At 38.4% G+C, this 26411-nt stretch overlaps 1 protein-coding gene across 1 annotated transcript; it reads left to right on the top strand.

The window, feature by feature from the left end:
• On the top strand, positions 1-26411 carry ETNK1 (ethanolamine kinase 1; the record flags this gene model as incomplete). Its single annotated transcript, XM_082489080.1, is given in 10 exon segments — positions 1-276; positions 10469-10728; positions 11572-11712; positions 13529-13671; positions 15361-15368; positions 15370-15418; positions 20311-20394; positions 22744-22904; positions 25055-25128; positions 26339-26411. Coding segments are annotated over 10 exon segments (1149 nt in total). The 5' UTR covers positions 1-120.

Raw genomic sequence — 26411 nt, 5'->3', positions numbered from 1 at the left:
TTATCGAGAGCCGAAGTGGAAATTTCCCCCTCAGTTGCCGGCTCCGCCGCGGAGGAGACACCAGCGAGAGCCGCCCGCCCTTGTCGCCTCATAGTGCTGCGTCCCATCCGCCCGCCCGCCATGTCCAACTACATCCACGTCCCGCCCGGCTCCCCAGAGGTTCCCAAGCTGGACATCACTGTCAGCGAGCGGGAGGGGCCCGGCTGCCGCCAAGGCGCCCTGCAGCTCCTGCGCCGCTTGCGGCCCCACTGGAGACCCGAGGAGGTGACGCTGCAGGTACGGAGGAGACCGGGGGCGTCGCGGGGCCCTGCGCCCGGGTGCCCGGTGGGGATATGCGGCAGCCCGAGCCCGGGGAAGGAGGAAAGAGAGAGGGAGGGAGGGAAGAAGGGAGGAAGGGGGGGAGGGCGGGCGGCCATTGTGCGGGGGAGCTGCCGCCTCGCTTCCTTCCCCTTCCCCTCCCCCTCCCTCCCGGCGCTCCCAGCGCAGCCCCCTGCGCTGAGCCCCATTTGCCAGGCAGGCTGGCGGCGGGGCGTGTCGGCGCGGCAGCATCCCCTGCCCCCCTCCCGGCCTTCCTCCTTCCCTATCGCCCGCTTTCCTCTTCTTCTTTTCGTGACCTCCCCGCTGAAACTTGGCTTCCCCTCCCGTCCCCCCGCCCTTTAGCGGAGCGGCGAGTTCGTCCACCCGCTCCGGGCTGGCGTCCCCGCCGCACGCACGGCGCCCGCTGCCGGCTCCGGGGACCGCGATGCCGGCGCGGGAGGGGAAGGAAGGGGAGGGCCCCGTGAGGTTCACCCTCGCCGGGTCCGTGCCGAGCAGGCCGTGTTCGTAAAGCGGTGGGGGGACTCGCTTCCTCCCCGGCGCTGAGGAGGGGGAGGGCGGCCGGCGGCCGCGCTGCCCTTGCGCGGAGGGGGGCGGCCGCTGAGGTAACGGCCGCGCCATTCCCCCCCCCACCCCCCGCCGCGTGTAATAAATAAATAAATAAATAAATGAAAATAACATGGCGTGGGTTCGCTACGCGGTTTGGGTTTAGGCTGGCGGATGCCTCGGTAAGTATCAGCCCCGTTAACGTCCCTTGGTTGCATCTGTTCGTCTCGACCGTAGGCAGAAGTACCGCCGCTTAGTCGCCGGTATCCTCTAGGTGAGCAATCGTTCGTATTTATGACGAGTCATCTGCTTGAGGATTGGCTGCCTTTGTGCTTCTAGAATATACTTAACCTGGCCCCGTACAAGTCTTCAGTCAATTTACCTGCCTACAGTAGCAGTTCAGTTGCAGCCTATGTGTAGCTGAACGTTTTATTATATGCTCTGAAGCCGCGTTATTCGGCAGTTATTAACGTGTGGAAGTGTCTTATTCTAGTGAAGTTCCTCTGAAGAGAGCTGCTGGAACTAATTTGTACAGAAAACCTGAGCACATTGAGGAAGTAGCACATAAATTGACTGATATTTTCAGAAGTGTCTTGATAGGAAAAGAAACCTGACATATGCCCGTCCAGTTAGTATGAAAATAAAGCTAATGAGGTTTTTCTAAGTAATTCCTTTGAGGGCTGTAGCCATAAGTTAAGCACAGCCCCAGCATCTTGAGGTGCAATGAAAATAGCTTTATAACATGTCATATTAAACGGAGTTGTTAGTGTTCACAGAATATCTCGAGTTGGAAGGGACCCATAAGGATCATGGAGTCCAACTCCCTGCCCCTTGTAAGGCTCCATCTAAAGTTAAACGTGCTTTGATTCTTTTAGTTCTCTGATGAGGGTACTTCTCACCAGAATGCTTTTCTTTCTTTCGTGCAGAAATGCTAATACATGAAACCAAAGCATTTACCTATTAAGGAGGGATGACTCTTAACCTTTTGGGAAAGTTCTAGTGGGTTTAAGGAAGAAAAAAAAAAAAAAAGGTGCTTCCTTCCTCAGTCACCCTCTTCAGAACATGCAATTAACAGAATAAAAACCACCGGTACCATTGGTGCAGAACAGGGACTCATTTGACTGGACATGTAATAGTAAAGTAATAGACTACTCTCTGTCGTTAGAGGTTTCTGTCTAAAAATTGTCTTGAATTTTGTTTCAACCAAGTTACTTTAAAACCAAAACTTTTCAACTCACTTTTTTTTTTTCCCTTTGGCTCCTTTTGAAGAGCAGAAGAACATCCTATTCTTGAAACTTTTCAGTGGCCTTTTATTTTTCGTGCTTTAGGCTGTATTTGAACTGCTGTATGTACATTAACGAGAACACATGTGGCTTGAAACTGGTTGTGTTACCACCGTTGCTGCTGCAGTCTGTTACACATGCATGTTAGACATGTTGAAATGAAAGATGACTGGTTTTGTTAAGAGGATGGAGTGAACAGAGGGTCTGCCTTGGAGTCCCTTCATTAGAGGGGCATATATTTAGGAGGGACATACAAATGAGAGTCATGTATTGCATGGAATATATGCTTGACTAATCTGAAACAGCACCATCATAGCCAAGGAGACAAAGAACACTGATGGGTGGAACGAACTACTACTTCCCCTGTTAAACTCTGTTGTTAGCTACCTTTGCTCCTAGTGCTTCTTGGGTCAAAACAATTAGTAAGAAGTTGAAGAGTTCATAGTTTGACTTAAAAAAGTTAATTAACTTCTCTTGCAAAAGTTTACTGTTGTGTGTCAAATTGTTTAGTCAGCTAAACAATTTTTAAATGGTGTAGCTTAAAAATTTTAATGCTTAATCCTTGCTTTCTGCAAGATTTTGTAAGTATTTAATATCTTTGAATATATTTTAGCATTTTTAATTTTTTTCCTCATAGCATAAAACATAAGTGTAGGACAGAGGATGAAAATAATTTAAACCTTCAGTGCTTAAATTCTTTTACCGCTTTATTTAGCAGAAGTCTATAGAATCCGTAAGGATTGCCAATTATCTGCTGAATCACAAGCAGTTCTACTGTTATCTATCTCCTCTGTCTCGAGGTATATGTGACTATTATAACTACAAAACAGTACGGATACTCAAGTTCTTTTACATTGGTAAGGAGAAAGAAAATTTTCCTGTCTAAACACTGATCTTAGTGTAGATTCTTTGTGAATTGTCATCTGAGGATGTACTGGGAGCTGTGTGGAACTGGGTGTTATATTTTCTAATTTAAATTCTTGATGCTTGCTTTCTCTGCTTTACAGTAATACAAAGCAATGTCATTGAAACAAATCTGTGCTTTTTGCAGTAGTTATTTTTGATTCTGTAACAGCTGATTTTAGTAATATAATCGTAGAGTAGTTTGGGTTGGAAGGGATCTCTGGAGGCCTCTCTCCCAACCTCCTGCTGAAAAGCTCACTGCTTGCTAAACAGAGAAATTGATTGCAGTGAACACAAGTCACATTTTTGGGGGGGATTTCATAATCAAAAGTGCTCTTCAAAACTCAAACCCTGTTTTAAAATAGTGAACAGCTTAAATTGTGACAGTAGACATTCCAATTTTTATATCTTAAGCAATTCTTTATAAATGAAAGATAAAAACATAATTGTTTTAACTCTTTACTGTCTTAAGGAAGTTGTATCACCCTTCGTAATGTAAAAATACAATCACAGTTCAGAATCTGTTGCCCGTATTAAGAATTTTTTTATTTTTCCTCTGTGTTAGTATTTGAAGGAGGATTTGGTTACAACATAGGACAGTTATGTACCACTTAAGTAAGCGCAGATTCAGGATTCTTTTATCCCATGACCTATTCTACATCTTGTAGGTCTGGTGATATCGAAGGATTCAATAGATTAATGTAATGCAGTGTAATGTTATGGTACAGGAAAAACAATTTTATTTCTTTCCATTCTGAATTTTTCTTTCCATTCTGAAGTAATCTTCAACATTGATAATAAAGGCTGCTTTTTTTTACTGGTGAAGAGGCTTATTAGTGATAGTGCTAATTTACACCTCTGTTATTTGGATAGACCAGCACAACATCTTAGGGGTGGAAAAAACCCCATCAGCTGCAAAATCATTCAGGAATCTAGAATTATAAAAATGATATTATCCCAAACCAGGGTTGGGGGGATCAGTTTTGCTGAGGGGATCAAATTCTTCAATAAGACTTTTGACTTTTTTACTCCCACCCCCCCAATCCTTCAAGCTCGTGTCTGGAACTTAGTTCCAGATCATCTCCAAATAAGTGTCATTAAGGTTTTTTTTTTTATTTTTTTTGTTTTATTCTCTGAAATAATTTGTCCTTGCTGCGTCTTTGTTACCGTGATGTACATTTCTTTGCATTTATCAACACTTTGCATGACTTTACTACTACAGCATTTCATAATTCTGTGCAAAAATTTGATCCTGTAGCTATCAAAATATGAACACACAAGATAAAGCCATGCTTACAAAGATTTGTACTTTCACAACGAAAACAACGCTCACACATACCCTTTTTTTTTTTTTTTTTTTTTTCCATAAGAGGTTAGCTTTTCACTATGACTCTTGCTGCTTCTTCCTGATTTGTGCTCAATAGCTTTTCTTCTGGCAGTATTTTTTGGCTGCTGCTCTAATTTCTTTGCTTGTGTTGATCTTGGTGTTTTCTTTTTAACAAACTATGATTATGTTCAGATTTCTGAAGTAGTTAAAATATTTCACAGTTTATTTAAAGAGACTGCATGTGGGACTTAAAGCATTGAAATAATTGAATGGAAACAAAATGTTAGTCTATGGGAAACAAAGCAAACTAACTTATTTTTGTATCATTACATTTTTTAAGAGCATTTTTATTGCTTAGCTGTTTTTAGGCCATCGTGCTCTTCAGCAGTTGTGAAAGTAGTTACCACTTAGAGGAAGGACTGAGTTCACAGATTAACATCCTGAAGTGCTAATATCTCTAAATAGAAGAGTGATGAGTGAAAGAAAGAATAAGAAAAGCTAGAGTTGTGGAATGGGCTGCATTGCTGATGTGTTGTGGAAAAATTGTAATTTGAGGTGTGCCTTGAACACAATGTCACAGTAAGTGGGAAATGCAGGCAGTATTAGATGTCGCTTGAGGCTAGTTTGGGTCTCCATTCTCACTAAGATTCTGATGAAGTTTGGTAATCTCAATCCCTTGTCGTGTAAAGGTTTTCTTTTTTTTTTTTTTGTGGTATCAGTGGGTGGGGCAGCAATCTGCATGTGGTGATGTTTTATGTAATGGATGTGCCACATCATAGTGCGTGATGTAATCCAGTTGTGCATGCTGTAGGTGTGTTTGTATTGATGGCTGGTTATAATTAGAATTGGTGTTTGCTTAGGCACAGCTTGGATCTGGCTATGTAATGGCATATCATTTATGCTGTAGGCTGGTAACATTGGAAAGGAAGGTAGATGTTTTAGTTCCTATTTTTTCCCCCTACTGTTACATGGCCATTTGATGTCAAAGTCTTCCAGCGGGAGGAGCAGGAAATTAATGCTTTGAGTTAGAATGAAATCTTAGCCCCCTTTTCTGTTAGCGTAATTTTTTGGATTTATCTGTAATTGTTTTCATCAGTGTCATAAAAAACTGTAGAAAGATCTAAAACAATTTGCCACATTAGAAGTCTTAACTAGTTACCTGATGCTGACTGTTTTCAGGGAGGAGAATATTCTTCAAAAACAAGGTAAAATATATGTAACTTCTCTTTGGGGTTTTCTTCTGACATAAAAGAAAAAAGCTTTCTCATCTTGTCATGCGTTTAGATCAGAAGCAGCCCTTGCAAGGGGTGACATATCTATATTTATAGCATTCTATAATAGACTACTGAAAGTATTTTTATATGGTCTTTATATTAAGAATATGGAAGATGTGAAACTTAAGTAAAAACGTTTAAAAAAAAAAAAAAAAACAAACCCAAAACAACACCCCCCCTGCCACTCCCGAGTTCTTCCTTGAAGCTGCAGTGTTGATGGCTCAGTAGCAAAAAAAACCCAAACAAACAACAAATAGTTTAAGGGATACTACGAAGCATAGGTGATGGTGGTGCCTTCTCCATGCTGCTGTCATGGATGAGCACCCCAGGAGTTCAGTGGAAAACTGCTAGTTCAGCCTGTGACCCAAGTTACCATATAATGGTGCCATTAACTTACTGGCTCCCTGCTATCCTTGGTACCTGTAACACCAAATGGTCTTGTTCATGATCATCTGGCCACCAAAATCACATAGACAATGGTTTTCACCTACTGAGTGTAATGATGTGGAGAATTCAGAGGGCTCTGGAGCCATATCGTGTTTCTTGTAAGCCCTGTTGAATATATGAGAATTTACCCAAGACTTGCAATTGCCATTAGTTGTACTTTGTCCTTCTTTTAGGAATAGCGACAGAGAGATGGAGAAATAACTAGCCTTGTTTCAAGAAATGAAATTCTTGAGAAATGTATACTTGTGGATGTGCCTGTATATACTTTTCCAGAAGAAACAAAGTTACATCTTGCAATACAAGCTTGGAAGTTTTGTGAGCATTAAAGCAGCATGTATTAAAAGACTGTCCCTTTCTGGAGATCTTAATGTGGAATATGGGGTTCAGCAGCAGAATTGGGGGAATCCCCACTTGTTTATGCTGAAACTTCATGTCACTGTTCTGCTTCTACAGCAGTACGATACTGCTTTCTCTGTTTCTCCTCCTGTGGCTTTAATAACAGTCTAGAAGGAAAAAATCTGCTTGGTTTTTCATCTCTTGTGTGAGTGATAAGTGCTTTCTACTTTGCCCCTATGACACTTTATTTCTGCCTGTTCGTGCCTGTTATGTGTAACTGTAATTTTGTTCTCATTCTTTTGAATACCTGGGACAATAGGATTAGATACAAGCTTTTCTTGAACCACCTACTTATAAGATGGGAACGTATCCATCACATGTCCTTTTTGGGAATCTAGTAACCTGATCATTGCAGATAAGAGTGCTTTTAGGGTAAACTCTGTCTCAAAGATACTTCATGTCTTGGTTGAGTATTCTCTGCTCTTCCTGGACTCGCTTGGCCTATCATGTTTCTACCTTGTGCTCCTTTCTGAGACTGCATTTGGGTAACTCATGCTTATTTGTAGCTTTCTCACCTTCACTCTGCATTTCATTCAGTAAACAATTTATCTTTGTTGCTAAGAGCTACAAAGCTTTGACTTAAAGCTAGATCTCTGACTGGATTGTAGGCCAGTATAAATACTGGTTCCAGAAATGTTTTCAGAATTTAGTTTTAGCTTTAGCTTTGTGTCACCTCAAGTGGAAGTACTTACTGCAGTGTGATAAGTGCATATCGCAATAATTTTAATTTAATTGTAACATTTAAATTATTTACATTACAAGAGTAACAGAATCTTGCTGCTGTGTTTTTTTTTTTTTTTTTTTTTTAAGCGTTGCATTTGTGTTCTTGACTTCTGTTGCCTCTCTGTATATCTTGATTTGTTTCCTGAATTTTCTACATTCTGTAGATTTTTCCATCATCTTCTGTGTGGCCTTGAGTTATAGAATGGCTTTTGTTATAGAATTCCTGTTTTGCTATGTTGCATCTCCTGTTATGTTTTGGGCAAGGCATTCTAAGCTGATTCTTTAAGTGTTACAGTAAAGGCATTCTGAATAAAAGAATAACATATTACGTTCTTTTACTGGTAGAAAACATTAGATATTTTCTTATGAGAGAATATGGAAACTGTCTAGTCTGGATAATGTAATCGGAAAAGTAAGCAAATCCTTTTCCCTTTTTAAGAAGCAATAACTAAAAGGCTCCTGGGTGTAAATAATTACTTATAGCAGCATGTTACAAATAGATGCTAATAAGAAGTAGAGTTCCTAAATTATCAGTTGAGGGAGTCCAATTTCCTTGTTGCAGATTTCTTTTTATTAACACTAATGAGACTTGTTTTAAGGGGTGGTAGACCTGTGCAATATGACAAAAGCTGTACAGTGGCCAGAAGTTTCTGTTTCCACAGAATAAGCAAATCAAATTCTTACTGTTTCTTTGCATCAGTACTACTTAATGTCTGTGTTTTTGGTAGTCTCAGGTATTTCTGATGACCTTAGAGCCTTGTCTTTTTTATAGTACAATTTTGAACGGAAAGACAAGCTTCATTAGAGGGTTATTTTCTAAGAAGTAGAAAATGGTAGCACAAGTTCCGGTGATTTGAAGTGGTGCTTTTGTATTGAAGTACTGCCTATTTTGTTTGCTACCTTTGCCATTCGATAAAGACAATAGACCCCTCTTTCTTCAGAGGCCATAGTGAATTTTATACTGGTTTTGATCCTCTGTAGTTAAACGGAGCTTTCACTTTTCTTTCAGTCCTGCAATGACAGGATAAGAGCTTGTTCTAATTTTACATTTCAGAAGTTTTCATTTACATATAGCAGGCAAGATACTTTTTAACTTGAGCGGCAGCTCAGCACAAATTACTTCTGCAAAGTGCTCTTTAAACTTTTTAATGAGTTAATTCTGTTTTTTATGCGAAGATGTATGAGAATCAGTACTTCTACATTGTTTTGCCATATTAAAGTGCAGTGTCCCATTCTTGGCTCCCCAATATGAGAAAGATACAGGCTCACTGGAGCAAGTCCAGCAAAGGGCCATGAAGATGACTGAGGGACTGGAGCATTTTTCATATGAGGGGAGGCTGCAAGGTTTGGGACTGTTTGGCTTGGAAAAAAGAGGGCTGGCAGGGTTCTTATCAATATGGTAAATACCTGATGGGGGGGGATTGAAGAAGAGGGAGCCAGAATCTTCTCAGTGCCCAGTGACAGGCGAGGCAATGGGCACAAAATAAAACACATGTGAAATTCCATCTGAATGCAAGAAAACACTTTCTTTACTATGAGGGTGGTAAAACACTGTAACAGGTTGCCCAAACAGTCCACTGTGTCTTGTGCATATACCAGAAGAGTTAACTATATGAGAATTAATGATAAAGCATTGTGTATGTTATCCAACTTGAAGCTACTTCCTGCTGCTCGCTTGTTTTAGTGCAAGGTCCTGAAAGAGGTTTTGTGCTTTGTATGAGAGTTTATTTTGTAATTGAGTTTTAATTAGGGTTTTGGGGGCAACAAAGTGGGAGAAGAGGAATAACTGTAACCACTAAAAAAAAAATTATACTTGAATATAAATTACAGTTGCTGTGAGAACCTTGACTTTCAATTGTTTAGTACTTCATGCTTAAGACTGCAGGAGGCTGTTCAGTAGTTATGAAAAACATTGGCATTCTTGATTGTGATGCTGCTTGTCACCCGAGAATGTTCAGTCACTAACCTAACAGCTAGAGTTAATATGGGTAGTGCTCATCTAGCAAGTTCTTAGGTATTCAGTCTGAGTTGTCAAAGTGCAAAGAGTCTGAAAGCACCAAACATCTGTTTTCTGAGCTGTAAAACTGTCCCAGATGGTAGGAAGAGATCAAGAGCTGCTGTGTTGCTCTTGCAGGCATTGAGTGGGATTTCAAATGCTTGACTACATGCAACTGGGTACATACAGCCCAGTAACTCAGGATCTAGTCTGCTTGTCAGGTAGCATCTGTAAGAGTTCAGCCTGTATAATGACTATCAAATGTGAAAGGAGAAGCAGCAGTTGAGGAGCGTTTTTTTGTTTGTTTGTTTGTTTTGTCCTCAACCTTTCCATAGCTAGGACCCTGTAGTATCCATACCTTGATTGTTATCTGAAAGGCAGGGAGTAGTTTGTCATTAGATGTAAACAAAATGCTCTTACTTATTTTTGCGGAAAGTTAAGTGCTTCATCTTCAGTGGCATTGGTGACTAGACTGGTCAAAGTCTAGCAAATTGTGTTTATATACATCTTAATAATAAGGACTTGAAATGCTTTTTTAATCTTTTAAATGGCATGTGTGAATTATGAAGTAAAATGGGAGGATAGTGGGTCTTGTCAAAAGCTTTTAAGTTTGGAATGGCACTTGAGGCTGAAGACTGGGGTCTTGACTTTTAAGTACTGTCTTGAATTTGTAGAGGAGCCAAAGTGACTTTAGGAATTGTTCTCAACTAGCCCACAAGGCTAGTGGGAAGATGATAGCCACCAAACTTGAAGTGTTTCTGACCTGAATTTTGCTTTTTAAAGGTAGCTTAGAACTCCAGGAGTATCTTTTACTAGCTGTGCACAGCAAATACTGAAATTCTGAAGTGCATCAAAATTGTTTTTGTTTTCATGCTACCTGTACTCATGACTATTTTCTTACTGATTTAGGATTGCTGCCTTGTTGGGGCTTTGATTTTCAGCCATTTTAATCCATCAGTTTGAGTGGTTATGTGGAAACTCATTTTACTATATTAAGCTTTCAGTTACTTCCTTTTATGTGTAGTATTTCTGTAGTTCACTGTAGCGTGTTTTCACATTTTCCTCTTTTCATGTGTTAGTGGGAAAAATACTTGCAATTTTCTCCACGATTTTCCTATCTCTTAGAAGATTTCTTTTGTTAGTGCTCAATCGGGTAAACATTTGTGTTTTGTGAACTAAATAACCCTGCATTCTTTTCCTGCACGTTGACAAGGCAGCTGCAGATCTGAGTTCCTTATGTATTATTTTTACTTTTCAGCTATTCACCGATGGTATCACCAATAAACTAATTGGCTGCTATGTGGGTGACATAACAGACGATGTGGTTCTAGTTAGGATCTATGGAAATAAGACCGAGCTCTTAGTAGATCGAGATGAGGAAGTGAAGAGTTTCCGCGTGTTGCAGGCTCATGGCTGCGCACCTCAACTATACTGTACTTTCAATAATGGCCTGTGCTACGAGTTCATGCAGGGAGAAGCACTGGATCCAGAGCACGTATGCAATCCAGATATTTTCAGGTAAGCTTTTTTTTTTTTTTGTTATTACTATTTCATTATTCCAGTTCTATGATGCGTTTATGGTGTTCTGTCAGGCCCAAAGGATCTCAAGCTTCGTTTATGAGCAGGCAGAAAAGAAATATTTCTATAAGCCTGCACTAAGTTGATGTTCACACTCTTGACAGCTCACTGTCCTCTATATTAGTTATCATGGTATTTCAGTGCTGAACAAATGATCCTTGTTGCCTCCCCGGAAGACTATATACTTGTTACAGGTCTGCTTATTGTGAGTATTTAACACTTTAACATTCCCATTAGGGAGATCATTTAACATGGTGGAGCTAAAGGGAACTGGACTTGATTAAAGCAAGTACTCCTAGCTTTGTTTCCAATAGGTTCCTTGTGAATAGATTCAAGACAGTCTTCCATTGAGACTTTTTTTTTTTAAACTATTAACAGCAATCAGAAGGTGCTAAAGTCTTAAGATTTTAGCTTTTCATGTATGTACTGCAATGTATTTGCTTAACAAGGGCAGCTAATTTGAGTCAACTCTTATAAGCAAGTTGAAGAGTCGACTGTAAATACAGGTGAAATATCCATGCTGTAACTGAACTTCAATCTGTCCTGCCTAGCTGCCCCTAAGTAGTGCTGCCAATGACCTTTTGAGTTGAGTCTTTAAAGATGCTACCCTGTAGGTGTGTTGCTCTTGTTTAAACCCTCTTTGGATTTCCTTGCTGCATCTTTTTACACTTTTTCTGTTAAACATATTGTTGTTGTCGTCTTCTCTTGTTGCTAGGAAAAATATGAAAAAGACTGTCAGATCTATTACAAATATAACATTAATTTAAACTTTGTGTTTTTTAGACTCATTGCCAGACAGCTTGCTAAAATCCATACTATTCATGCACACAATGGATGGATCCCTAAATCTAACCTGTGGCTGAAGATGGGGAAATACTTCTCTCTCATACCCACAGAATTTACGGATGAGGAAGTAAATAAAAGGTAGGTATTTCATTATGTGCTTCCCAGATTTCTTCCTGATTGAGGGGTAGAAGAATGTTTAAAAAGATAGGTTTGGGTACCACGTAATATTGAATCTCGTAAAATTTTGAGTTTTGTCATACTCTTGTATACTGAATAAATGTCAAATATGATAAGGAAAGACTTTTAATTCATTTGGTATATTGTCTGTATGTATATACAGTTCTTGGTTGGTTTGGTCACTTAATAAATGACGGTAGTTTTCTTTACTTCTTAAAGAACCAAGGTCAAGTGAATTACTACTTCAGGTAGTTGTGTCTAAACAGCTTTTAAGAGATCCATTAGTCCTCCAAACTGAGACCTGTGTTCTGGGGTGAATGCTGAAAGCATATTTCCTGGGGTTGCAGGAGTACTGCTTGTTGTTCGTACTAACCTGCACCTCTTAGCTGTCCTGTATTTGTCCAGTTTATAAATTTGTCCAAAATTGGGTGGTATAAAAGTGAAGTTAATCAAAGCCTGTTTTGGGCAGTGGGATGAGCTCCCAAAGTCTTTTCCAGAGGAGGAAAGGGTATCTGCAGTCATTCTAGACTTGCAGTATCATGGAGTTTCACCTGAGTTTAAGGGTTTAATTACGTTTTGTTTTTAGCATCCCAGTGTAGCTTTGGACTTGTAAATGAAACTGTCTTTTCTTAGGAGCTTAACAAAATAAGAAAATATTTCTGAGGTATTCTAGTGTCAGTCAGTGGAAGATTGGGATGAGAGGAATGGCAAAACTAGGAGCAATGTTTTACATTGATGTTAACCTAAATAAAATTTCTGTGCTGTAATGTAAAGCTTGAGTTGAAGACAGCGTGTCTCAGGGATTGGGGATCAAAATTCTGAGCTAAAACTGTAATTTGGAAGTGTTTGTACAATATAATCAAAAGCAAATTCCATCTTAAAAACACTCTTCGTGGAATTTCTTTGAAATCACTGATGCCAACTGCCCTTCTTGCTGCATTTGTAATTAAGGAATGATCTAGCAAAGTAGTTTGAATTTTTTTTTTCTTCTGCAACATAACATTCTTAAGAAAACTGTGAAAATTTAAGTAATTAATTTCTCTAAAAGAGAAAATGCCTACTCAAGCATTTTTAGTGTGACTAGAACTAAAAATGAATCCTAATTTCCTCTGTATAGGTACATTTAATACTTACTGAGTATTCTACCTGAATAGAAGGAAGTAATGTGAGCAAAAATTGAATGAAATTCATGCTATAACACTTTTAATCTCTATTCCTTTAAAAATATGCAACGTTGTCTTCAAGTTCTACTCCTGATTTTTTTTGGACTACTGTCATTTTTACAGCGCAGGCAATCTTTAGAGAATTCTCTTTGGGGAGGACAGAGGGAAATAATTCTCTTAATTTGACTGCTGTGGTGGTGCCAGGGGAAAAAGTGCTCCATTTCGGGAGGAGATCAATTGAATTATTTGAAATTAGAATGTAGAGGGAAATCATAGAATGGTTTAGGTTGGAAGGGACCTTGAAGATCATCAAGTTCCAGCCCCCCTGCCATAGGCAGGGACACCTCCCACTAGACCAGGTTGCCCAAGGCCACATCCAGCCTGGCCTTGAACACCTCCAGGGATGGGGCCTCAACAACTTCTCTGGGCAACCTGTTCCAGTGCCTCACCACCCTCAGAGTGAAAAATTTCTCCCTAATGTTTAATCTAAACCTGCCCTCTTCCAGTTTAAAGCCATTCCCCCTTGTCCATGCCTTAAGTTATTTAATCACAAATGCTTGGTATGGAACATACAGTACTAAATATTAACACTCAAACTTCTTATGCCTGAAAAGGTTTTTAAGTGACATTCCAAGTCCTCAAGTTCTTCAGGAAGAGATGGCCTGGATGAAGGAAAGACTGTCAAATTTAGGATCACCAGTGGTACTCTGTCACAATGATCTGTTGTGTAAGAATATTATTTACAACAAGAAACGAGGTAGGTATTGAACTGAACAGTAAGTAGTGGCTTAGTTTGTTTATCCTGTAATTGCATTTGCTATGCCAGTAACGTCATTTTACTGACTTTAACGAGTGAACTCCATTTGAGCTTTTAAGACCCAATGTAGTGATATCTGTGCAAATACTAAGTTGCTTAATTAGCTAATTCTTATCTGTATGTTACTGTACAGAGGAAGAATGTTGGTGTTCCTTGCTTTACTTTCATGAATTTGTTAATCCCTAGCCTTGCCTGTATGACTAGGCTTCAAAGTATGTAATTGTTTATGTTCATTCTATTCTAGTCATATAAAGCTTTTCGGAGTTAGAAAAATCATATAAGCATAGAAAATAACCTGAAGACATTATCGCCTATAACATCTGCATTGGCTGGTTTGTGACTGTGGGAAAGACACCTTTGTAACGAACTATCTTAGTGGTACTTAATACTACATTCTGTGACAGCTTATTTTCTGTGTGAGGTACATAGGCATCTTAAAGATTTCTTTTGTAAATATATACTTTAAATATTTGTAGGCAGTGCACATCCTCACAGAGGTGAATTACATTTTTGTTTTTATTATAATAAATTTCACTCAATTCATGTTATTGAAGAGTGTCTTAACTAAAATCTATAAAGCTTCTGTATAAATCCACAGTTTCTTTTATTTCTGAATTTTTAGTGGTTTGAGGTTCGGTTACTAAATCAATCAATTAAAGAGGATATTAAAACAAACAAAAAAGGCAAACTTACGACACTAAAATGGCTGTGGTGCAGTAGAAGTGCACAACTTTCCTCCCATTTGAAATACCCAAGCTCAGCTAAGTGCAACAAATCTATCAGATCAAAATTTTCTTTTGAAGTGAGGATGACATGCTCCTTCTACTAGTTTCATATTTGTTTGTGACAGTTCGATTGCAAGACTGTTGGTATGTAAGCCACAAGTGTGTGAAGTAAATGACTGTGAATGGAACTGAAGTATTCTCTGTCAGTTGTCATTGGTCTTTGACCGTTTAAGCTTATGTGCCTTAATTTCTAAATAAAAACTAACAAAAACATGCTGGAGTTGGTTCTAGTATGAAAACAGGCTGTCTATGTTTAACCAAATTCTGTATCAGATAGGCACTGAAAGCATTTGAATTTAGAAAATAAAGTATTTTGTTGGCGGTATGTATACAAGTTTCCCTCTGAGTAATACCATTTTGAAGGGAATTGCTAGTACTTCTAGTTCTGTAGGTATACATACATATATATGTATGTATACATACCTGTATAATGCTATTAACAGCAGTTTTATATTCTAAGAATTCAGTTTGAAACTTCAGTGGTTTTACTTAGTTTCAATGGTAGGTTATATAGTTCTGCTTAAACACTGGGGGGGGGGGGGGAGCATGGAAGGTACGCAAAAAAAGTCACCTTGTAGTCTTACACACATTGGAGTTGTGATACTGTAGTACCAAAAAGGAATCTATTGTTATTGTGTGGATTTTTTCAGTGCTGAAACTACCTTGAGTTTCAGCATTCCATAACAAACCCATTGAGGTAAAAGTAATTTATGGTCACTTTTCATAGTAGAACCATACTGCAAAAAAAAAAAGAGGAATTCCTTTAAAAGGCTCACTCACGGTCAATACGCTTGAAGTTCCTACTTTTAAAACAAATGCTATATGCTTTTCTTTTTGTAAACAGAATGGAGGAAAAAACAATGCCACCAGTGCATCACTTATGAGCAATCCTACAATAACGAGTGTGTGAGTGCTTAGTGTTTGGGAACAGGGTGGGGAGGAGGGAGGTACATAAAGCAGTTTGTTTTCAAGCTAGCTGTAAATATCTGGGGCGGGGAAAGACTTGGAAATATGAAATATATTTATTAAACTTGTATTTGAATGTTTCACGTGTACTGTGTTGTAAAACTTTTGCAATCTGGGTACAACAGTTACCATTTTCATGGTAACCAAACCTCAATGCCATCTGTAGAATATCTGTATTTTTGAAAGGTGTTTCATACAGTGCAGTTTTACAAAGCAAGAAAAATCAATCTGTCCATTAGTACATCCTTAAGATGAGGAATGTGATTTTAGAAGTGGAAGCTCAGCTTTTAACTAAATAAACAAGTATTGCTGTAATTCTGTTTAGCAGAGCAAAAGTTTTTATTGGTATACAAATAATTTTGCAAGAGTACAAAATAGAATCTTTAAAAATGTACTTCATTAGGAATGACATCAAACTGTGTGAGGGTAGTTAACAGCTTTGATGCTGTACTCTTACTAAATTTACTCTTTCATCTAGAAAGGCTCCCATGTATCAAAAAGACCGTGGTCACTCTAGCTGGGACTAAAGAGAGAGAATCAGTCTTCTACATTAACTAAGATTCTTTTTCTCTCCCCAGTAAAGTTTGAGCAAAGCTTGTAGTGTTTATCTGGCTTTTCAGAAGCTGACGCAACCAAAATAGGTCACTTACTGGTTTTAGCAACACTGTATTTGTTTTGTTTGTGACTACTTAATTTGCACACTTACTAGGCACGGAATGGGTGTGTCTAAGTGATTTTTAAGTTTCAGACTTTAAACAGATACTGGGACTCCTGTCCAGTGCAGTTAGAATGGCTGTGGCTTCTCCCAGTGCTTTGCTTTAGACTTGTCCTCTGCATTAAATTAATGTAAAATATTCAGAATTGAAAGAAAAATCATAGTTGTGCCACATAAGTGCTTTTAAGAAGAATCAATCTCACTCATGTCCTTCAACTTTATTTACAAGACTGGAATAGCATGTTGACTGTTAGCTTCATTTAATGGAGTGTCCCTCACTTTATTTGAATTTGCTCATGCTGTGGCTGAGAGAACTCTGCCTCTTGCTGTTTTGTTAATGTCCGTTTGTAGTCACTCAGGATATGAAAATTTGCAAGTGTTACTTTACATAACATAATTATCAGTGTGAACTGCTCTTTGAAGGATATAACTCAGAGCTTCATGTTGCTCTTAATTACAAATTGGGCATCAAGATAGTCAAAATATGCTTGATGCTTGGTACTGCTTATTTATAGACTTTGTGTTCTGATACTCTGTTTGATGTTGTCTCTTTTTTTTCAATGTGACCTGGGAGTTTCCAAAAATACCTTATGTTTTAAGAGTATTCAAATACTTGCTATTCAATAAGATCAAGTATCAGTATTCTTTTGTCTATATCTGTATGTGCTCTTTTTGAATGTATTAAAATCACCTGCCAGGAAGTTAAGTTTGTGGGTAAATGGCTAGTTTTGTTCTGTTTATTCCCTCTGCCTACCCAATGTTTTCTATGATCTTTGGTAGGAGTCTGTGGGTGCTCAGTGCTTCTGAAGACTGAGGTATGTTTAAGGCTTCTGGTTTTGATGTAAAAACCTTTTTTTTTTTTTTTTTTTGGCAAAGGTATATTGCATATTTATAGCTATAATTATTCTTTGGGTATATGACCCATTTGTGAATTTTCAAGTATGTTCATAGCGTAGATCATTGTCTTTACTGAAGCTGTTTTCTAGGGCCTCAGTGGCTCACCTGATGAGCAGGATGGGACGGAACTCGGGATACATCGTTCTGCTGTGGTAACTACAGCTAGGGCTTGCACGTTGGGAGTGCTTACGTTATTAAACCATTAAAAGTGAAGAGCAGCTAGAAAGAAGTGTCACCACCCTCCTGCTTTTCAGTTCCCTGAGGAGATCTAATAGATGTCCTCTTGACTACTACTTATCTATTTAAAAATTGGATTTCTGGTTTACAGAACACAACATGTATTCCTTCTTGTATCTTTGGGTAGTTTTCATAGATTACATCGCACGTTGTCTACACTAGTAGACCCTGTGATGAAAGGCGTGTGTTTCAACTTGAAAAGTTCAATGCCCTTTATGTCTCTACTCCTGTTGATAACAGTAGCTTCTCCAGAGAGATGATAGAGCCCAGTCTTAAATCATGTCTCACTTCAATAAGATACAAATGCACTAGTGTCTCCTGTTGGTGTGTCTGCTCCCAGTGAAATCAGTGGGATGTACAAATTCTCTGTACTTATTAAAAACCTCAAAATAAAACCTAGCTGCTTAATTACTAGTGTTAGATGTATCTTTTAGAAGTGGCTTTCCTGTATGAACTGCAGTAAATCTTAAAAGTTACTTCTGATGCTGTGGAAATTCAAACAATGAAAAGTTTCTTCTGCTTCTAAAGCAAGGTAGCCGAGACATGCATTTATGAATTGGCAAACTTAAGGTTTTTGCTTTCTTTCAGTTTCACAGAAAGAATGGTGCGTCTTTATTTTGAGCCTTTCCTGCTAAAATTGGACTTAAGGTTGAGTGCCACAGTGGCATATGTCTGAAAGACATCAGTAAAAATGCAGGACCTTTTCACTTTAAACTTTTTGTCTTATTGAATGTGAGTTTGCCAAATTTTCTTCATCTGCTACAGATAAGGTATGCCATTGTTGCTGCCTTGTGGTGGCATGCACTGTGCTACTTGTGCACTGACTGGAGGTTTATCACGTCACTTGTTCACAGGCATTTCACCATAGGAGAGTGCCGGGTAACAGCCTGATTTGTATCTTGTTAGATTCAGTTTCTTACTATACATAACATTACTTTCATCTGGAAATAATTTTTAAATATTAGCTGTACTTTAAAATGCTTAATAGCATATAGGTATATTCAAGATGAAATTTGCGCATGAAAGAAATTGAAAGTATTTCTTACGTTGATATTTTGCAAGTAGACTTTTCCCTGCCATGTTTGTATATTACCTGGGGGAGGAAGGAAAACCCTCTGAAAACAAGCAATATCAAATGTTTGGGGAGGTGGGGAGTGTGTAGGGGGCAAGTTCAGGAAATCAGTTGCATAACAGAATATTAACCAGGTCAGCCTGTGCATTTTGACTGGCTTGTAACTTAGAGGTGTTTCTTTTTAAAAGTAGTGCTAAAGAACCAGTGAGAAATGCAAGCATATACAAGTATATGAATGTGCCAGTCAAGCAGTGGCAGAAGCGAATCTGTGACAATATTATAAGATCTTGGTTGCAGCTGCTGTAAAATTTCTTGTCCCTTCAGAGTTCTAGAGAACCTCAATTTTCCGTTGCCAACAAGATTTTCCTGGGAGGAGCTTGCCACTCTGCAGGCCATTTTCATGTTGGTTTGTCAGAGCCTAAAAGGTTTAACCTCATAACCTTGGTAAGCAGTCCTCTCTTTCTGTGGAAGTAAAAGTACACTCTGACTTGGAGGATTGTGACAAAGTGATTTTGTTTGTGTTGTGGGGTTTAACTTCCTTTAAGTGCTTAGTCAAGAAGATTTATCCATCTGGAAAACATTAATGTTTTAGTTCATCTTTACCACATTTGAAATACTGCATAGGTACAAGGAACGCTTCTAATAAAGTTGTTATGTGATAACTTGGTCAGGACATGTATCTGGCAAAGCTGTTGTATTTGATATGTGCAATATCTATCCATAAATCTTGATGCAGTACATTAGACACTTAAAATCCTTAGTCGAGGAAATACATAAACATAACTTCATTCTTGATTTACTGTTGTGTTTTGGTGTTTTTTTTTCCTTTTTTTTTTTTTTTGACCTGGAGTTCTGATAGTTAGCTTTAGAATCTGTAAGATGATGTAAGCGATGCCAAGAAGTTTGTTCATTGTAATAGAAGGAATATGTGTTTATTGAGTAAATGTGCAGCTAGTTGTCAAAAGAATGGGTGTAGAGAGAGAGAAGGATCCAACTGTGAAAATTACCTGTTTCAGCATAGTAGTAGGAAATGTATGGGTTTAGATTTTAATGTCTAGTGCAAACAGCTCTTAAGTTAACCCATTGTTTCATTTTCTGATATTTTTAGTATTTTTGTGGGTTTCCCTTAACAAGAAATCTAGTTTTGCCTAATCCATCTTGTTAATGTCTTGACTGTTTGATCTAGCGTAGACATTCTTGAGCAGGTTCAATGCTGTATTACCTTGAGTGAAGCGTTTGCCCCAGCTTCAGTAATAGGTAAATGTAATTTGGAAGCATTTGAGGCTGTTTGCTGCTTTATCAATCATTGTTTACATAACACTACATAGTTTCATAGTTTTGAGGACTTGGGGATTGTCTGATGGTTTCTTGAGACTAGTTTAAGCCACCTATAAAAAGCAACAATTAAGAGTCTTGCTTTGTAAGTGCAGTTGGAGGAAGCAGGGAATATCAGCGTGTTGCAATGTGTTAGCCCACTGTGGTTGCACATTTGTGTGACAATAAACGGGGCTGTTTGTTCTTAAGTTGAGGAAAACTTGATCTGCTATTTCTACATAAAGTTTAAATAAAGGATCCTCTACTACGTTTCTTATTTTGAAGGTAAGGGATGCCCTCGTGTGGTAGAAGTTAAAATTGAAATTCTGCTATGTTGAGTTTAAAAATGGAGAACTGTAAGTTATAAGTAATTGTTTAAGAGCTTTCTTGAATGTATATTCAAGGCAGTCTCATATCATAAAAATCACAGCCTTACTCTGGAATGTCTGAGTGCACGCAACGGGGCACAAGTAAGATGGGTGTGTGGTTATGTTTTGTTTTTTTCACCCCAAACGTCAAAGGAGACCAAAGGATTAGGGCCATGACTTTGTTTGATATGGACTCTGATGTTGCTGCTGTTTTGTCTTACACAGGTGATGTGCAGTTCATAGACTATGAGTACTCTGGATACAACTACCTGGCTTATGACATTGGAAATCACTTCAATGAATTTGCAGGTAAAAATTGGATTTGTGAGGTAAAGGTGAAGTGGTTTTATAAAAACTCATTCTTGCCTATTCTCTTTTTCTCTGTCTGTATATTTACGTAAATGTGTATAGCTGTTCATCTGATGGTATAAAAATGTGTTAATGTCTTGTGTAGTAGGCCAGTTATGCCCTTCCTTTGCAGCTCTGCTAACCCAGAAACGGGAGCATCGTGTCCTAAGTTTTGGCAGAGTTAGATAAATACAGAACTCGCATCTTTCACAGTATTCTTCTGTGAAATGACGCAGCAGAGACTTGACTCACTGTAATGAAATACTGTGAATGTATCTTTTAAAGCATAGGTATATATTGAAAATATGCTCTGTGGTTCCACAGTACCAAATGGCAGGTATATGTGGATTTTTGATGGCTTTTTGTGTGTGTGCTAAGTGCTTGCTCTTTAGTCATGTCCTAAAATGAGAAGTAAAGACTAAGACTGTGTAGTAGGAAAAAGGTGGGATTGTAGGAAAAAGGTGTTGGTAGATAAATTTAATAGTTCAATTTTTTTTCAGTGAATGCCCATTCCATTTACTCTATAAGAGAGAAATGACCTTGAGTGTGTGCTGTATTGATGGAAAATGCAGTTTGGTGAAATTAGGAGCCTTAATCTACTAATAGTTTCATAAACTGATTGTTTAGACGATGATGATAATAATAATACTAACATTTAGATAACTTATAAAAACTTGGAGTATATACTTGGTAATTTAAGTATTTGGAAAATGAGTGTTGTGGTTTAACCCCAACCGGCAACTGGGACCATGCAGCTCTGCTTGCTCGCTTCCCCTGCCCCCCCCCCCGCTAGGGAGATGGGGAGAGGAGTTGGGAAAAAATAAGGAGGACTTGTAGATTGGGATAAAAAGAGTTTAAGTAAACCAAAAAGCCATGCACACAAGCAAAGCAAAACAAGTAATTCATTCACTACCTCCCATCTACATGCAGGTGTTCAGCCATCTCCAGGAAAGTAGGGCCCCATCATGCATAATGGTTACTGTGGTTACTGGGAAGGCAAACTGCCCTATCTCCGAAAGTTATCCCTCTTCTTCCTTCCCCCAGATTTATATGCTGAGCATGACATCATATGGTATGGAATATCTCTTTGGTCAGTTAGGGTCAGCTGTCCCAACTGTATCCCTTCCCAACTTCTGCACTTGCAGTCTACTCACTGTCAGGCCAGTATGAGGAGCAGAAAAAGGCCGTGACTGCTTATCAGCAACTAAAAATATTAGCGTGTTATCAACATTATTTTCATCCTTAATCCAAAACATAGCACTGCACCAGCTGCTAGTAAGAAAGTTAGCTTTATCCCAGGCGAAACTGGGACAGCAAGTTAAATTCTTTACAAAATATATTTGAGAGTTTTTGATTTTTCATCTTGGACTTCTGAGAGTCTGACTATATCTTTAAGGAGCTAAGTACAATAAGATGACTAATCACACAAATAAGTTTGGTTTGTTTTTTTGTTTTGGCCTATGGAGAACAGTTGTGCTTCACCTCTGCTATTCTCTATCCATCCAATAAAAATCTAATTTTTTTCCTTTTTTTTTTTTAAAAAAAAAGCTAAATTTGAGTGGATGTGACACTGGAAAGAGTTTAGTTGCTAGGGTATTGCAACTAATAAGACTTATCATAAATAATCTTGCATAAAATAACATTTAAGGAGAATTCCCAAATCCTCTGTGAATGATAGCTAGTGGGAGTGAACTGTGATCCAGGTTTGGGACTCCTGGCAGACTCGCTATGGCCTGTGACTAAGCACTTCCAGGATAGGAAGAAAAACAGGACAAAAAAGAGTGGTTATGGAGATAAAACTTCTAATTCTACCAATACCCCATAGAGGAGATCGGCAGACTTCTAATAAATTTCTGATCTCAGAAATATGAGCTTAGTTGGTGAAAATGTATGTATCTCTGGATTCAGCTTTGGCTATTGTTGCATACAAGTCCCTTTTTCTACAAAATGTGTAATATTTGATATATGTGGGAGGGCTTTTGTTTCATAATGGAAATGCTTTCTATTGAGGCTTCTCTCTAAGCCAAACTTGTTGAATTTCAGAATGCAAGTAGAATATATATGTGGCTGAAAACGTATTAAACAGAGCAGAAAGATTTATCCTGTATGCTCTGGTTCGTGTGTGAGAAATTCTTGCCAATATGTGACTGATAAAATCAGGTCAAAGTAAGACACTGATGTTTGTCCACATCAATTTGTGTCTGTGTGTAGGGGGTAAGGAGGGGGGAAGTAGTCCAGTGATGTGATTCTAATGTTTCTTTTTAGACACTTAAAGGTTCTAATAGGTATTTTTTTTTTTTTCTTTTCTAGGAGTAAATGAGGTAGACTACAGCCTTTATCCTAACAGAAAATTACAGGAACAATGGCTGAGATCTTACCTTGAGGCCTACAAAGAATATAAAGGATTTGGCACAGAAGTCAGTGAAAAAGAAGTTGAAGTTCTATATGTTCAAGTCAATCAGTTTGCACTGGTAAATAACAAACTGTTGATTGCAATACACTAAATGCTGTAGAGAAGCCTGCTACCCTGGACAAATGTAATTGCTAGTGTCTTGCTCTGAGTGCTGTGGTATGTGAAGAAAAACTTCTTTAGCCTGTTCTATGGAAACTTTCTCTTACGTTGTGTGGTAAAAATTCTCTGTAGAATATTTCTAGTGAAAGAGGCAGTGAACATTCAGAAAATGAGATGAGCTTTTAGCAAATATTTCTGTTGGCTGTTTATTGGTCTTCAAGTTCCTGAGTTTGCTAGAGCTTATCTAAAAGTTTCACACCCTTGTTCTTCCCCTTTGAAACGGTGGAGCCTGTTCAATTTTGATCTGCCTTCAGAAAATTCCACCTGGCTTTGGTGCCTTGTCCTTCAGAGAAAAAAAAACACATCAAGCATAATTCATGGAGGTAGAATAAGAAGTCAAATAGATGTGGCATTGAGTCCTTGAATGCCCCAATTATGTATACTGTGAGAAGCAGTTTAAAGATTAATGTCTTCCTCCGCCTTCCAGATTTATCTCTGTGTGATTTCAGAAGATACTTGACAGTGACAGAATGTAACAAAAATAATGTGAACCTAACCCTGGTCTTGTTTTGCCTAGAGGATGTAACAGGAAATGTTACAGTCAAAGTGCCTCTTACCCAACAGCTAGATAAGTTTATTTTGCTTTTTCCTGAAGAATAACATGCCAAACTAGTCATAGGAGGACTGAGGCTAAGAAGCTGGTTTGGCCTTATTTCAGTCCTCTTTCTGAATAATCCAAGCACACCTCTGTTACAGTAATACCTTCAGTTTTCTGCCAAAAAACTAATGGTTGCAGTGAGGAAAAGCAGTTCATGTTCTAGGAAGGTGATTATTAAACAAGCCTTTAGAAAATACCAGCTTGTTTGCTGTTATTCTTTTAAGTCTGTATTATCAACTGTTACCATTAAGTTCAGCTGTCCCATTCATTTAGGAAAGTTAGATCTGCAATTAAATAGGCTGGTGGTCTGTTATTTAAATACATAGCATTGTTTTGTCAGTTTTAAACTATGGTCATACTAATGTTTAAGAGGATAGAGTTCTGTTTAGAGAACAGCTCAAGACCTGCCTATAGACCACACATGATGCACAAATACCGCCAAACACCCTTGTGTTGGTTAATGTGGGGAGCTTTGTTAAGAGCAAATACAGACTAAAGTTAATGGATGCTGGTGTAAAACATCAAACTGCTTGCTATCAGGCAAAGTTGCCTAAAGTAGAGGTACAAGAAAGATTCACGTGTACATACAGTAGTTTTCATTTTAAGCTCTTTTCAGGAGTGTGTGCACGCATGTGACTTCTATGCTTCTGGTAAAGCGTTACATGCAAGCTTCAGGAAGCCATTTAGGTAATTACTGAAAGCAGTTATTTACCAAACAGAAGTCTGAAGTATATGGCTTGTAACCTGGGTGGTCCAGAAATGTCTTCCACAAGGATCCTATCAACCTCATGTATTTGTTCATTTGAAATATACTAACAATTGTATCATAATGTCATCCATAGTTTCAATCTGAAACTTGAACATAGGTCTCCAGACTACTTATCTGGACTTGTAATGGAAGTAAGTTTGGAACAGATGAGAAATTTGTGTAAATGCTCATGTGTCAGAGGTTCCCTTACATAGCTACATACAGATCATACTTCTTTGTCCAAGTCAGTAGTGAAAGTGAGTTGTAGTTATAATGGCCTAAGGATTGTAATCAGAGATTAAAAAGGAATTTCATATTTACACTAGAGTTGAATGCATCTAGAGTAGTAGATTTAATTAGTAACAGTGGAAATGAGATAGTCCTATTTCTGTGCATTTTTTAACATGGTGTATATAGTTGTATAACAGTCTACTTAATACATGTCTTGTTTCATAAATGCAATGTTATTTTTCTTGAAAACAGCACATGGAGAGCCAGGAGGCCAATGGATTTACTCCTCAGCCATTAATTAATTCTATAATACTTGTTTACCAGTCTCTTTGCTAAAGAGACATCAAATAACTTTACAAAAAGGTTGGATTTTGAGAGTTCTCTTGTAGATAACTTTGTCTCACCTGTGAGAATATGTTTACATGTTGGATTTTATTATATAATCTTTTGCTAATATTTTTTTTTCTTTCAGGCTTCCCACTTCTTTTGGGGATTGTGGGCTCTAATTCAAGCCAAATATTCCACCATTGACTTTGATTTTCTAGGGTAAGTTTGTTTGCTACATATACTCGTAGAATACTTGAGGCTGGAAGGGACCTGTGGGCCATCTGGTCCAACATCCCAGCTATCAGGAGCTATGAGGTCTGAGTAACAGACCTGAACTATGTGATCATACTAAACTCTTAATTTTTAAGGGATAAAAAGACAGTAAAAAGCTATCCGTCTGTCTGCTTTTTGTTGCTGAAAGTTCTCTAAATTCTTACGTGCCCCAGGGCTAAAACACATGGTATAACAAGGCAAGGAACATAACTAGAGGAGTAAATGTTTTGGGCCACTGAGTTGGATTTTTTTTGTTGGAGAGACAAAGGCATAAAAGCCAAGTTGGTCAGTGTGGTGTACTGCCTGTCAGACGCAAGACCTACATTTCCAGCTGTGCAAGAGTCAAGAAACAGGGCTCTTGTAAAAAGAGCTTGTTTACTTTTTATTCCATGGAGCGTTGATCTTTGAAATTCCTAATCTTTTTTTAAAGAGTCGTCTTAATGCCAAGAAATGTTAAAATGTATTTCCTGAGACGCTGGTCAATAGTGTTGTGTTTCAGGCAGATAGGTGTCTTAGGCATATTTTTAAATGGTCTTTCATGGCAACAAGCAGAGGAATTAATCTCTTCATTGGAGACTGGGTGAAGTGATAAAATGAATCATTTTGCTCGGTAGAAGATCCTACTTTAGATTTTTTTGCACTGACTAAGCCAGTTTACTAGGTTTAACTGTGTCATTTTGTAAATGAGGCAAATGTGAATTTCTTCATCTGACTCTTCTCAACTAGAAGTACTTGTTAGTAACCGCTAGATGGCACAAAAAGCCCACGTACAGCACAGGTGGTAAAACCCAAAAATGTGTCAGTTTTGAATAAAATTTCTTTTTTGCAATGGTCAAGATCGGATTTCTTTGGAATTGTAGTTGTCAGTTGTTGGACAGTCTGTTAAGAGCTATTGAACATGAGAACACCACCTTTGATAATGCTGGAACAGCATCTGTTTTGCAAACTGTAGCAAGCTGGGAGTAGTGGTGGTGAGGAAGTACCATGATACGGTTGCTCTGTTCTCAGTTTCTTCCTTTGGCAGCTGCTAACGGTCAGTGTTGGAAACAGGGTACTGGTGCAGGTAGACTTTTGACTGGTTCTACCTTGCATAGCTGTCTTTACGTAAGGAGTTACCTGCTCTTAACTTCAAATCTCTCTCTTTCCCTTTGAATAGGTATGCAATTGTTCGGTTTAACCAGTATTTCAAAATGAAGTTGGAGGTCATGACATTAACTCTTCCTGAGTAA

Source organism: Vanellus vanellus (assembly GCF_965231255.1).
Source record: "Vanellus vanellus genome assembly, chromosome: 1".
NCBI classification, from domain to species: domain Eukaryota; kingdom Metazoa; phylum Chordata; class Aves; order Charadriiformes; family Charadriidae; genus Vanellus; species Vanellus vanellus.
Note: the sequence above shows the minus strand (reverse complement) of the source record. Positions and strands in the feature narration are given on the sequence as shown.